Source organism: Pinus tabuliformis, chromosome X (genome assembly GCF_031772625.1).
Source record: "Pinus tabuliformis cultivar Carrire ecotype Pingquan chromosome X, CPIR1, whole genome shotgun sequence".
Taxonomy (NCBI): domain Eukaryota; kingdom Viridiplantae; phylum Streptophyta; class Pinopsida; order Pinales; family Pinaceae; genus Pinus; species Pinus tabuliformis.
Genome location: NC_142308.1, coordinates 345,091,170 through 345,106,661, shown reverse-complemented (window position 1 = coordinate 345,106,661; position 15,492 = coordinate 345,091,170). Strand labels below are relative to the sequence as shown.

At 35.5% G+C, this 15,492-nt stretch overlaps 1 protein-coding gene across 1 annotated transcript; it reads right to left on the bottom strand.

Annotated features, from left to right (window-relative positions):
- Nucleotides 1–947: 947 nt before the first annotated feature.
- LOC149139879 (uncharacterized) lies at nucleotides 948–8,376 on the bottom strand. The gene is made up of 5 exons (XM_089446855.1): nucleotides 8,021–8,376; nucleotides 7,848–7,921; nucleotides 2,619–2,751; nucleotides 2,143–2,463; nucleotides 948–1,742 (listed from the first exon to the last, which is right to left on the bottom strand). The coding sequence occupies exons 1-5, from the start codon at nucleotides 8,252–8,254 to the stop codon at nucleotides 1,470–1,472; spliced, it is 1,035 nt and encodes a 344-aa protein (XP_089302981.1). The 5' UTR covers nucleotides 8,255–8,376; the 3' UTR covers nucleotides 948–1,469.
- Between the last annotated feature and the right edge of the window lie 7,116 nt (nucleotides 8,377–15,492).

Sequence of the window (15,492 nt, the reverse complement as noted above, 5' to 3'; positions counted from 1 at the left end):
CTAAGCCAAAGCTAAAGTCATTTTCAATAAAATCACCAATTTCATAACTATTAACTTTTCATTTGCATGCAACAGAATTTTTCCCTTATAGGAAGAAACATGTTTTCCTTCCTAACAAGTAAACAATAATCAGTATTGAATCTATAACATACATTCTGTCCTTCATAACAAGGAACCATTGAAGTTATAACTTACATTTTTTCCTCCATGCCAACCAAAAATATCAGCATTGAATCTATAACCTACATTTTTTCCTTCATAGCAAGTAACCAAAAATATTAGCATTGAATCTACACCGTCCAATTTGCGCGAGAATTTAAATCCTGAAATCCTCAAAATATTTAAAAAAAAATAGAATCAGACAAGGCTGTGTAGAACGCTGTTAAATGCAAACTTTTTTAAACATTTATGACACAAACAGCTCAGAAATCTAGTTGTTTAAATAGAAAGCCACCAATTCAGCTAAAAAATGAAATCACCAATTCAATTAAAAAATGAAATGCAGCGATCTTCTTGTGGACAGTGATAAAATCTATTCTTGCAATCTACTTTTCTGGTCTAAATGGCCTCCGATGTAATTCAGTTTTCTTTAGGGAGCTCGTGAAAAGAAACCATGGATGTCATAGTGATCACCCTGCCAATGGATATGCTGTTTGTGTTTTACAAATATCTGTGTACATGCATTGGATTTGCGATTTTGATTGACCCCTTTTAAGTTTTAACACATTCACAGTCATTGTTGCAACCAGGATTAGAATAGTTAAATTGAGGAAACTTATTTGAATCTCAAATATTTACTGCATTCTTTAATGCTGATATTTCTTGCAATTTCAGTTATCTGCAGGGGTGTGCAAAACAAGAGGCACTGAAGCTCCTTGTAATCCATCTGCAGCCACTGGCTAGAATATTTATCTGTGAGAGAGAAAGAGAGCACATCCAACCATGAATAAGTGCAAGTCTACCCTGCATACTGTAAGCAGGTGAGAGAAATACAGATAACAGCTTAAAATAGAAATATTATACAGTCCTTACAAGCACGACCTTTTCAATATCAATAAAGTCTGAATTTTTTGTCAGATCCAAATCAGCTTCAGGTTTGAAAATAATAAGATCCACCTGTCATCTTTCAGGGCTCTATAGTTGTGTTAACCGGTCAGTCCGCTATGTATTCTTCGTGTGTTCTGTGTAGACAGAATAGGTACAACCACATTAAACACATCTAGTTCCATCTAATCCAGGAATATCATTTTAGTAGTTGAAGCTCTTGGCAGTGGCCTATAGAAGGATCCACCCACCAGATAGCTCGTATGTTATTGAAATTGCCATGCAAACTGCTTAACCCAAATCAAATCTGTAAACCCAAAACAACACCAAAAAACTTAACAACAAACAGCTATCTTCGTCATCTTATGCATGATGGTCATTCAAAAGGTTAATCGATCCGGGTATATCCTTGGTTAAATCTTTATTTACACCAGAGCAATGCTGCTCTCTCCTCCCGGGGGTTTCCTGATTCCTCCAAGACAGTCTCGATTTACTGGCTTTTCATCTGCAAATATATCACTTCCACTCATCTCCCTTAGCTTTGCGACACTGACTGGCTTCTCTGCAGAATTTAATGGAGTATCTCCTTTGAAAATGTTGTTGCCAGTCAACTCTGCCACTTTCTGATCATGAACCCTTCTTATTGTCTTTCCTGCAGATTCTTGGCCAAATGTGATTTGACTGTAGCCCCCTGCAGGCTGGATCCACAACAGGATGCAAGTTATAGACCCGGAACCTTAGGATTCACAATTCATGCATTAGAAATGACAGAAACAAGATATGGAGATCCACAAAACAAACATCGGAAATAACTTATAAAATCCCTTTCGTGCACACTAGATTGTAAGCATGGTTTCCGATATTTCTGATTGCTTGACCATTACACGAACTCATCGCTTGCGTGTTCTTGCCCCCCCCCCCCCCCCCCCCCCCCCCCACAGTTCAGACCTATACATAAATTATCTAAACAAAAATGCCTAGCTATATCGTGCCATGCCTCTGAAAGCAATCCATATCCAGTCTGTGAAGTATGACCATCATCACAAGCCACCATGTCGATATAAATTTTTAAGGAATATTTAGAATAAAAACACTTACATTAGAGACCTTTACAGACGTACGAACATTCCGAGGCATTGGCTCCGCAGATTCCTTCATTTCCTTAGGCTCTTCCTTGGGTTCCAAATTACGATTTAAGGATCTTGGTGGCACCTCAGGAGGAGGCCCAAAGATATCATTGCCAATAAGCTCTTTTGATTTAGCAAGTGAACATTGTTTCCTGAAATGTACATCAATAGATGACTCTTGACTTCCACTAAGCTCCCTCTGCTTTGCTACTTCTGTTAAAGAAGTAGGTTTTTTTGGCGATACACTTCCATCCACACCGAAAGATATTTGACTAACTATTCCTGCAGCTTGCTGTAAAGAATGACAAAGTAGAGATTAGCGGCATCAGAAAAACAAACCATCAAAAGAATAACATTTTGATCCTCAACGTCATAAAATGAAACATGTTTGAAAACATCAGTAATAGTTAATAACAAAAGTATAATGGGATTTGATATTTTTAATACCTGGTAAAGTCGTACACTAGGACGATCAGGAGTAGAATAGCCATTGGCAGAATCAGCACCTTCAGTTGGATTATCCGGGTTAAAGATTCCACTCCCAGTCATTTCTCGTTTTTTAAAATCAGAACAAGGCCTCCTGAAATTGTAAATAACACAGAAGGTTAATCCCGTGAATCACATGGTAGCAGAACAGAGACAGCTTTCTTGAATACTAAAATCTATAGTGGCATTGTTTGAAACATACCAAAAAAAAGGACTTCCGGACCAAGATTTTCAAGAGTAAAAAGATTCATAAAATATTCCACACAAAAACCCGGTATGATTTATTAAAGAAAAATGAGAAGTCAATATGGTTTAAAATTTACAGTATTTGTTGACGTATTTCAACTATGACCATATCTAATGGATAAACAAGTCATGGTTATGATTATATAAATAATAGAAGGGGTTTCTGGAAGTCCCAGGATCATAGATGCTCGCAACGGGGCCAGCAAATGTGAATCAACTATAGCATAATATATTCGGAGTCGAAGTTTAACATGCCTCTTTTTCAACTTTAGAGTAGGTTAAAATAGGTGACGTATAATGATTCATAACTCCACCTGTACCCTCAAAAAGACCGGTAAAAAATCAACATTCATTACTCTAACATCTGTACCCATTGTACCCATTATTCATACAGATAGATAAAGTATACAAGTAACAAGTCTTGGAAGCTATGATTAACATTATGTGATTCATTTCACTAGTTTCAATCCCACTTCTTCAGACTTATGAGCATCACCCAATGTAATGAGTGCTAAGTAGACTATTCAAAAATCATGAGAAATTAGTCAGTTACGACTACCTCTCATGGAAATGGTCTAGATGAATGACTTTCTTAACGCAATTGAATCCCAAAAATGATATCTAATATAATGAACCCCTTTAGTATTTGGTAAACAGAATTGGTAAACAGAAAACCCCTTAGGAGTTCACTTGACCCAAGAATATATGAGAGAGTTTCCTTATCCAAGTGGAAAGGGCAAGAAATCTCTTCACCTGATGAAGATAACCTCTACTGATATATTAGTAATTGATATGTTATATCATCCCTCTTGAGGGCAACTTTCACAGAATAATATCCAAGGAGAGTCCGCAACCAGTACCAGGATCTTGGCAGGTTCAAGAGTTTGACGGACAGCCCTCTGCTGCAGCTCTTTCTTCTTTTAGACTAGTGACTGTTAGTTCCGTTGAGCAGTTCTGGTTATCTTCTATCAAGTTTTTTTTTTTTTTTTTGATTTCTCGGGATACTGAGAGAGATGAGTTCAGATGTGAATCGCGATACAATGAGCTCAGATGTGAATCGCGATACCTTTTGAGACAGGCCTTTTTACAATCTGTTCATGTTGAAGATCTGCTTGAGTGGTACTTCATCCTTTTTGGGGATGTATATGTTTCTGGTGATGACTTTCTGATGATGTGGCATTCCTCCTATAAAATCATCAAAATTTGAAATAGACAAAACATCTGCAAAATGTAATTTTGATTTTTATGAATAAAATTATGAAATTTTTAGATTGATTTTTATGAATAAAATTATGAAATTTTTAGATTACAAAAAATACAGAAGAATGGGAATGACTCAGAATCCTCATTGCTTAGTTACAAAAACCTATGCATGCAAAGGAGAATGGCTTACTACTAAGACAGAAAGCTCCTATTTTCATGGATCTTTGCCCTTATTGATTTGCTTTCTTGGAGTTGTAATGGACACCTAGCAATAATACCATTCACCACTTTCTGCTAGATAAAGAACGGTGAGTTAAAATTTGACAAGTTCGACCCAATGTTTCCTCGCTTAACCTAATTTGGCCAAGATGCTAGAAAACAATGGCTGTAACAGTTTTACCATTTGGCATTGAGAGAAAGTTAGTCCCAATAGCTGATTTTATTATCCCCTTCCCCTGTAAAAGTTTTACCATTGAATAGGAAGTTAGTCCCAATAGATTATTTTATTATCACATTTCCTTGTAATGCTCACAGTTAAAGTCTGATGTGTCGATGTTAACCATGCAGGTCTGCAAATAATTTGAAATAGTCATTTTACTGTGTCTAGTACCCACCAGTGTAGATCCATCTTAATCTCAGATCTATCAAACACCTAGAAGGATCAAATCTCTCTCAATCCATATGTTTTTATGGTACAAAAAATTGACAGATCCATTTCAGGGCTTTGCAATATCAGGGAGTAAGGATGGATAGATACACTCTTGTTGGTTTTCTAAATTCAAAAAAAAAACAGAAGTGTTCTAAAATGTTGTTATTATGTCATTATATATTGTTGGCATACTGTATGGTTTTAATAATGTGAATTAATTTTATGAGAAAATTTTCGGCGTAAATCACATGAAATTTCATTTGTCGACGCATTTTGAACCAACAAGTGTGGTTCATCGTCAGAACAAGTTGAAGAAACAGATCTAGCTTTGCCTTGACCAAGAAATATAGTCGTTGGAGGTCCTGCTCAAACTATTTAAGGCAAAGTTAGATCTGTTTCTTCAACTTGTTCTGACGATGAACCACACTTGTTGGTTCGAAACGCGTCGACAAATGAAATTTCATGTGATTTACGCCGAAAATTTTCTCATAAAATTGATATGGATCACGGAGGCCTCAATTCAGCAATTGAATTAATTTTCTTCAATATTATATCAGCTAAGCTGATAAGTAATGACATCAACATTACTCTAGCGTATAACATCTCCCTCATACTGGACTGTAGAAGGGCTTCTCAGCTCATCATTAAGCTATTCCACTACATTATACAAATTTATGTCATTCAGTAACGAAATCCTGTTGATAACTATACAACATAGAATATATGTTAGCATGTGAAGTTTGAACTAGGCCTCTGACTAAGCACCTTTAATTTCTTGGGATAAAATAACAGATGGAAAAACTAGAACAGCGCGGCACCCACTAATGCTTAAGGAAATCGGATCTAATCTACCCGATGCATGACTTCTACACTTTCGATTCTACATTTCAAAACAATATATGCAAATTCAACTTACCAGTTATAATAGATCAACAGAGTCAAGGAATTTTTGGCATATCTAAAATCATGTTTACAAATGGACTGACATGGAATAGAGATTCAAAAGAGTTTTAAGACACAAACTCCAGAGTGTTTTTTTACGCATTCTCCGAATGAAATCTTCATTGTACATAGCAGACCTTTCTGAAAATGTGACCTGTGAAAATATCTCCCAAAATTAGATCAACAACCTGAACAAAAGCGATAGCTGTGAGACACTTTTAGGGTAAGAGATCATATTAGCAAAAATAAGATTTGAAATTTCATGTGTCGTGTTATAAATTCACAGAACTTGACCGCAAAGAATAGAGAGTTATAAAAACAGCAATGATACTTGAAACATGTTCACTGATTTTGTATAGGGGCATTTTAGAGGCTGAAAATGTTTCCCTTTTAAGCTCCAGATTTTAAATCCCCATATTCAGGTACAAAATATTGAATTGGGAAAGAAAAGGGGATTTTGTTCCCCAGAATATATACAGATCCACGCACCAACTAACACCAACTCGTAAATGCCAACAAAAGCACATTTTTAACTTAATGGGAGAAAACAATTCAGGCATGCACACCAAAGCCCGGTTTGTTTTTGGAAGTGCTTCAATAAACATGCCCTAAGGTGCTGCATTGCAAATACCAGACTTCAGACACTGCAATTTTTTTAACCCACGTGTGGAAGCCCCAACCTAGAGGAAACATTTTTGAAGAGTGAATCATAACAGGTGCTCCACGAAGCTTCACTGCAGATAGGGAAGCTCCTTCGGCTTAGTTCCAGGTCTGAGAGTTATCTCTCCTACCAAAATTGCCAGCGACTTGCACCCAGCCTAATCCCTTTGAAACCAATGATATACAAATCCAGGCGCAAAATTGAAACAAAGGAGAACCGCTGGCAGAACACTCCATCCACCTCATCCGTGGATCAACAACCGGCTCCAAAGAAAACAGTTTTAATGGAAACAAAATTAGGAAGATAGTCTAACAGCTAGTCAACCAGGGCCCTTGCTAGGACAATTACAATTTTAACTACTATTTGGTAAGATTTTCGTTGAGAACCAAAAAAACAGTAGTAAAACCTAAAATTTTCTAGATTTGACCTCCAGCTCTTTCCCTAAAAAATAAACCCGGGCGACCAGCTTAACACTAGATTGACCTCGCGAGTCACGAGTGAACGAACACCCCGTTGTGTCCGAAGGAAACCATTCTTTTAGACGAGAAAGTAAAGTTCAAGAATACAGTCTACTAGACGCTTAAACGGATCTTACTAGTAGAAAATGGTATATTTTAGTGACGATCTATAGACATTTTCACTGATGAGAATTTTTAAAAGAAAAAAGGACCTTAGCTCCAGAAAACACCATAATAAAAAATGCGTTCGGCAGACAGCCAAATACCTGCTCGAACAGCACGTAGAAACGGAAAACGGCATGTTTAACGTGGGAAATTTGATAGAAAAAGGAAACAGACACCGGTCTAGCCACCGGTCTAGCGGAGGAATTGTCCAGATGGCCAAAAGTGGTTAGAATTTGGGCAAAAATTTTCAAAAATTTTGTAGAGATAGTGTTTGAATCCTATTTTTGATGGTGGAAATGGCTTCAGCACCATCAAACGTTTAGAACACCTAAAATTTTGAAGTTTAACACTATAACCTGAATTTACACAAATCCTTGTCAAATTTTCTCTAAATATAATCAAAATTTTCATAACTTTCCGGGCAACTCCTCTACCTTATTACAGTCAGCGGAACCTATAATGCTTTAAAAGACGGCCTAATAGCTGCTCACACAGCGCGGAAATAACATATTTTGGCGGCGACTTGCGGAGATTTTCTCGGACGATAACTTAAAACAAGGAAACCGGATTTTAAAGAAACACAAGCTAAAATGCAACACAAATAATGGGTATACAACTGCCTGAAAAAGGCTTATCAGTCCAAAAACCTAGCAGAACGTAATCTGCCGCTTACAATTTATTCAAAACCTCAAAGTGCTACTCAAGGCCACAGGAACACGGACATACAAGCAAGCTTCTCCCGAAATCAAACCTTGCGGAAACTAATAAATGCTCGAAGAATGTAGATCACAAGCGCATCAAGAGATCAATAGATCGAACCTCTGGAAAAACACAAGGACATAGACAAAGATAAAAATGACAATTACCTCTTCAGCAATGCCTCTGCTTCCTCGGGAGTTATTTGCTCGCCAAACGTGATCGTGCTCGTCCCGCCAGCAGGCTGCAAGCAAGGTCAAAAACAGATATATAAAAAACATGAAGCGTAAAACTAACCTGCCAAACCAAGATCTGTGCAAAGGACCAGACAATAGTCGTTTACCTGGTGCATACGTATGGTTGGCCGACCGACAGGAGACGCATTTGCAGTTTGATCAAAGGCATTGCTGTCTGTGCTCACGGAAGGCCTCGCGGGGGTTCGAACCTGCGCGCTGTCGGGTGGCCCCTCCGACCAGCTGAAGAGATCGAATGTTGACGGCCCGCCAGGAGGCGCATGCGCTCTCCTGTTGTTCCCACTCGCAGCTGCTGGGCTGCCGCTGCTGTTTTCCGCGGACATTTTGGCTATCAAACCTGCTTGCGCCACCGGAACACCACCGCTGCTCCTCTTCTTTTCCCTGGTCACCAAATTCCTCCGCTCCAGTACCAAGAGCCCTGCAGCAACAAATAGAACACTACTCCAGTGCCTATGCACGTACTAACACTCAATCCCGCTGACACGTCCGCACAGGAGCACTCCACCAATCCGACGTGTCCACTAGTCCCGGGAATCCCACCCGTTGCCGGGAAACATTTTCAAACTCCCGACCCCGCCTGCGGCGGACCAGTAAAGATCATTTCATCGTCTTGCCGGTGACGCCACGTGCGAGGAGACACGTGCCGAAGATTTTCAATGAGTTCTCGCCACGTGGATTCCAGAGCCAGGGACTGGAAGTTGGGGGTGGGGCGCTTCTCCTTAGACAGAAAGCAAAGACAGCTATCGCGCATCTTAAGCCTGACAGATATGGAGAGCTGAGCTTTGCCGGCCTTCCTTTATTTGGTCGCGGATTGCCATGCCACCATTAATCACTACACCATAAGAAAAATAATTATTAATTAAATAAATCGTTATACCAAAATAGAAAATTTGTTTACTAAAAATTCTTCATTTAAATCATATTTTATTTTCTTTAGCATGGTGTAATGGAGTAGGTTAATTATTTTGGAAATATGTATATAAATTAATTTAGATTTATCTTTAATCTTAAAAGCAAATCTTTTTGTCACTTTATTTTTTATCTTTCTAGTTGTTTCATAAATCAAGAGTTAAGATAAATTTAGACGAGTTTAGTTTCTTCTTTTAAATAGACTATATTGCACATGAACACCATAGATTTTTTTAATTTTTTATTATTATTTTATTTTTATAAGTTTATTTTTTTATTTTTTTATTTATTTTGACGGAATTAAAATGTTTACAGTACCTTACAACATCTCTAAGATAATGCATTCTAAATATTAAAAAATATTGGTCTTCTTTGTATTCAAGCTTCTGTGATCCATAATGAATTAAGCAAAGTTTTTCAGTAGAAATCACATACGAGAAATTTTTGGCCAACATGTTTCGAACTAACAAATGTGGTTCATCATCAGATAAGATGAAGAGGGAGACCATGGCAAAGGCTTAAATAGAGAGCAATGTAGAGACATAATTTCAAATAACCACTATATTTGAACAATAATATTTAAATTATGATATTAATTTATTAATATATTATATTAAAAACAAATATTATTAAGTAACAGCTTATCAAGAAGTTTATAGCAAGTTGTCTATGGGATCTTGAATAGACAGTGATCGAGTGCTTTGTTAAGGCACTCCTTGATGTGAAGTCATTGGTTCAATCGGGGTGATATATTGGACATGTTAAAAGATGTAGTCCTTTCAAGCTTACCAAAACAAAAATTAAAGCAAGCTAAAAAAATGAAAATTTCATTTTTTTTATTATATTTGAAGGTGTTGAATCCATTTTTTATTAAAAATAATAATTCATAGATTTAGAATTGTGATTTTGCCCAAGATTGTAAATCTACAATGTTCAATTTTCTTCTCACTTAAATGATGCAAGGTAGGGTAGTTGTTTTCACAAATTCATTTTCATTAAGTGTGAGTGGTTACAAGGACAAGTTGTTATCATTCCAACCCAAGTTCAAATCTTACTTGTGACATTTTGTCTCTTGCCAGCTTAATTGGCATTGGCAACACAAAGATGGAAAGAGAGATTCTCTTAATATTTAAAGTCAAATAAATTATAATAATGGAGTTGTACTTTGAATAGAGTTTGAGTTTTGGACTATGGAAGAGATCCTAGGCCATGTAGTCCTTGAGGATCCATGTGATTTTTCTTTTGTATTTAAAAAATGGGATAATGAGACAAGAAGTTTTAAATGAAGATCTAAATAATAAATTAATCTTGTAATAAAATGACCTTATGTTAGGCAGCGAATTTGATATGACTTTCGTAGAAAGCATGATTAGAGTTTCACCATAATCAAAGTTTCATGCATTGTAGAACAATGCCACCAAGGGTTTTGTCCAGTTCTCAATTGACCTGGAATATTGGAAATTGATAAGAGTCTTAGATCATTTGATCAAATAGGAACATTGATAACTTAGGATCGAGCTATCATGCATTTACCTATATCGGATGAGTTTGGTCCAATTTCAAATATTTGTTCCAACAATGAATCTTTGTAACCCAACTTTTTTTGAAAGGATGATGGATGAAAAATTTTCCCCAATTCATCATATACCTGTTGATCATATAGGTTGCTCTAGAATGGTCGAAATAGCGAAATAGATGATCATTATGACTATATCCCATGAAAAGTCTTCTAAATGAGAAAATTATTTATTCAATAATATGGATGATTGGCTACACAAAGACCATTTCATTATTGTGGGTTGGTTTGCTATTGCTCTTTCCTTGTGCCTATTTTGCCTTAGGTGGATGGTTCATGGGTACAAAGTTTGTGACTTCATGGTATACTCATGGATTGGACAGTTCATATCTAGAAGGTTGTGATTTCTTAGTCAAAGTTCTAGGTATACCAAAACTCTATCTTCATGTGTTGTTGGATTCATACAACTCGAGGAAATTTTCCTATGTGATAAATAACATTGTTGATGTGGAAGTGTGAAATGGCTTATTCTAATGTTAGCTAAGTGTTGACATCATTAAAGGTTTTGGTGTCATGCCTTATGGGTTGTCTTTGTCTTGTGGTTGTTGTGTATGTGATTTTGTCAAGAGACACACTGTATAGCCTAGTGTTGGGTAGATTGTTGTAACTGTGAATGCAACATTGACATCAAATTGACTTTTAATGCATGAAAATAATAATATACTTTAATAATATTATTATTGAATTGGCCACATTAATAAGATAATCATTTGTAACCCAACATAGATCCATTTTTGGGTAGGTCGGAAAAGGATTGGACCCAAGTCACAATGGCCTGGAAAATACCTTGTTGTTAATAAAGGAAATATTCAGTCTTAACCATGATTTATTAAGCACCAAATGGGACCAAAATTTGAGTCGCAATCATTTTCTCAAATACCTTCTAGTATCATTAAAAGGGTTCACACTTAAGGAATTTCATTCTTCTTAATTCACTTCATTGATCTAGCATTGAGATGAATATAAGCTAGTGATATAAACTATCTTACTATAGTGACACACTCCTTGTTGGGATTTTGTTTTACATAATACTTGTATTCTAAATTGTGTGTGTTGACTTCATTGTTGGATGTGCATATTGTGTGGTGAGACGAATTTGGTTTCTATGAATTACCTGCTCCAAAAGTTTTATCAATCCATAAGCTTCCTTTGAGGTGCAAGTCCTTAAGTTGATATGATAGCTCCCTACCCCACATGGCACTAAGATTGTCAATCTTGCTATAATGGTGTTTATCCCTATTTATAACCATCTCCTAGATTGTGTGTGTATGTGTGTGTCCACATTGCTAGTTGGCTTTGGAGTCTAAGCCCTTGAGATAATGTGATCACATCCTCCTTCACTCTAGCATTACCATTATTAACATGCTCTCGTATTAACATTATCAACACACTCTTATACTTACATCACCAAAGGTTTCCAACCTTTGCCTTATAGTTGTTATATGTGATGGTGAATATATCCGGAATAATCCCACACGCATAACAAGTGAGAGGTGAAGATGGTTCATAAGGCATTGCTTGCACCAAAACCCTTACCACTCTTAAAACTAGCTTTGGGGTGCAATCTCTCAAGTTTATGTGATAAAATTCTCCTTTACTTGGATACTAACATTTGTCACAATTTTGATGCTATTCCTTATGGGTTCTCTCAAGTTTATGTGATAAAATTCTCCTTTACTTGGATACTAACATTTGTCACAATTTTGATGCCATTCCTTATGGGTTATGTATGTGATGTTACATGTTATATTGTTACAATGGTATATCCTTGTGTTGAGATTTAATTACACATCCACACTCCTTTTAAATTATTTATGTTAACATCATTATTGGATGTGTATCTTGCAAATAATATCTCATACCTAACAATTATGAGACATAGATAGTTTGAAGTCCCCATGTTGATATCTAGCATCATCTATCACTAGAGTATTAACATTGTCAATAGTTTATGCATTATATCTTGTGCCGTCAATAGTTTTATGCATTAACAAAGACTATTTACAAGGAATTACACAAAAAGTTTTATCAATATAGAAGTTGACTTGGTGTGCAAGCTCCTTGGTTGATGTGACAACAATCTCCCACGTTTTCATACTAACATTGTAGGTAGTTTTCAGTACCACGCCTTGTGGATCGTCTTTAGCACCCATTCCAATAGCTTTGATAATTACAACATTAGCTTTGGAGTGCAAATCCCTAGGTCAATATGATAGTATTCTATTGTCGTGGCAATGACATCACTTGTAGTTTCAAGGTCATGCTTTAGGGGTTAGCTTGTGGTATACCTCTCTATAGTAAATTTTGTTTCACATTAATACTCAATCTCGTATTCTTGTTTTTTATAACAAAATGGGCATCATACCTTGCATTTATAATTATTTGATTGTCTCAAAGTTTGAGATATTTAACATGTATCTTATAATATCCAAAAATGAAGCATTATTGTAATTTAAACTCTTGGCTACATTTCTCATACAAGGTGTGTGTGTGTGTGGAACATTGTTTTTATTTAGGAAGAACAAACCCATAATTTTACGAAACATTATGCAAGAGTATGTATGTAAAATCATTCAAAGTAATAATAGGAAAAATTATTTTAGTGTTGATTTCTAAGATAGTGGATAATTACAATAAAATTATGGACATTGACCACTTGGTGAGATGACAATTGGCTTTGAAACTTTGGGAGGTGTGATGTCTTATTTAGTCTTCTAAGTGGTAAACGGTGAAGATACCCAATTTTCTTTTGCATTTACCTAATAGCGAAAGTGCTTATCAATCATTATTTTATGATAATGATAAGCAAGAGAATTAAAAGCAAAAGCACTTGTTAAAAAACTATTTACTCAAAATACAATAAAATTATCTTAAAAAACAAAAAAATCTTAAAAATTAATTTAATCAATTATTATTAATATTATTAAAAATTCTATTAATTTCATGTTAATAAATCCTTAATTTAAATCTCTGGAATAAAATGCATTAATTTATATATATCACTCATAAATATAAAAACCCATTTCTTAAATTTCTCAATAATTTTTTAAACTATAATATTTTCTTTAAAATAAAATCATAATATACCGCTAATAAAATGTGACATCAAAAATGTATTAAAGTGACCAAATTAAATTTTAAATATAAATGTCAGTGCTAAATGACTCAATTTTATTTCCAACTTTTATTAAAGGTGAATCAATTTTGGATGACCCAATTTGGTCAATGGTATTTTGAAGATAAGATACAGTTGGAAAAGGAGAAAGGAAGCCTCTAGAATGCTCAAAAGAAAAGAAGTGAGTACTTTATAACATAGTTTAAATATGAATAATGGTTTATATGAAATGAAATATAGTTTATAGCGATATATTTTATATTTAAATGGAATAAGCCACTAAAGTTTTGTTTTTAATAAAATTTAAAAGAATTTGAAATTGGACAACAAACTAAGGCTTTGGAATATTATTTTTAGGTAACGGAACTTACCCTTACCACAATATCCTAATAATACGGCCTTAGATATGTCATTCAAGGAGATTTTACAATGGAGTTAGATTTTGAAGTATGTAATAGTTTTTCTTTATTTTAAAAAATTATTAAAATTATTTAATTTTTGTTTAATTGTTAATATTGTTAAATGGAGTTGTTTTTAGTGCGATTTTTTGGATTTTTTTGATGTCGGAATTTAGTAGAAAAAATTGAGGTGAAATCTTGATTTGTGTTATTTAAATTGGTTTTTTGAGTGTATATATGGATTCAACACCTTGAAAAACCTCTAGGGCACTTCGGTTGTAGTGGGGTTACCTATCAAACTTGTAATTTCAATAAATTCCTCCCGGATTTTAGAGAAATTAGAGCGGAAAAACCCACTTGAAAAGCTTCCAAAAAGTCGCACTAAAGACAACTCGTTGTTAAATATTTGATGAATTTCATGTTAATAAATGTTTGATTTCAAGAGGAAAAGATTTTCATTTTTGCTAGGGTTTCTGAGAAAACGACAATGGCACTTGTGCTTCGCTGACATACAAACCATGTGATTGCAGGGTTAAACCCCTCCAATCTTGTCTTTCCTAGGCTTTCAACTACCCAATACGGCTCAGAGAAGGTTTTGGAATGCATTGTGAAGTTGTTGATTGTAAATTCTAATGGGAATTGTCTCGCTATCGAGGGATGGATCAACCACACAATGTTGAAAACCCTTGCAAATGACAACCTCATTAACTTTGTGTCCCTCCATCTCGAGGAATTTGTGGCCTGCTTTGAAGATTATGTGGCATCGGAGCATGTGGAGGCATTTGACACGGTCGTGCCGACGGGGGTTTTGGAGGTGATGGACTCAACTTCTTCCATTGAAGACAATTTAGATATTGGATGATGCAAATGCATAGATGGAGCACAAAGTTCGATGAAGACTAAACCGGAGCTTGCCAATGTGATAGGATGGTCACATGATGATGTTGGGAGAAATTTAAAATGTTTTGTAAATATTTGCATTTGGAAATGGGTTTTGTTATTTAAAGGAATTATTTCCTAATGTAAATGCAACTTAATGTTTTCTTATTTTGCGAGAAGGGGAAACAAATCATCACTTATGACTCTTGGTTACCCATGTTAACTTTCTTTATAAGACGTGAGTGTTTCAGAAGAAGAGTGTGCAGCAAAGAAGAGGTGCAGTTGAACAAGAGAGGAGAGGCTCCAGTGCTAGGAGAAGAGGTAGAGGATGAGAGGCTTGGGCTACACATGCCCACATTGTAGATATGGCTAGTTTAATGTATGTTGAATGTGATTAATGAGAAAATGTGTTTATGTGCCTCTGTGTTTGTATTTTCCTTTGTCTGTCTATTATTAATGAGGTTGTTTGTCTACACTTATTAAGAATATGAGTATGCTGTGAAATGTGGTAGTTGTACGCCTTAGGGACAAGATTGATTCCTTGTTCAAGTGTAGTTGGGGCTGAATATATTTGCCTGTGCATATGAAGTTGTAACTTCATATTGTTGTGTAGTTGTGGTTGATGTGTTTAGAAGATACGATGTTGGTCTGAATATTGGGGTGTGTTTTTCATTGTTGGTATAT

What these genes read in the sequence shown, in the direction of transcription:
- LOC149139879 (XM_089446855.1), bottom strand. Translation starts at nt 8,254, where the DNA reads ATGTCCGCGGAAAACAGCAGCGGCAGCCCAGCAGCTGCGAGTGGGAAC. An exon ending in CAACCATACGTATGCACCAG is followed by an intron (nt 7,922 to 8,020) that starts GTAAACGACTAT and finishes CCTTGCTTGCAG; the next exon opens with CCTGCTGGCGGGACGAGCAC. An exon ending in CTAGTGTACGACTTTACCAG is followed by an intron (nt 2,464 to 2,618) that starts GTATTAAAAATA and finishes CATTCTTTACAG; the next exon opens with CAAGCTGCAGGAATAGTTAG.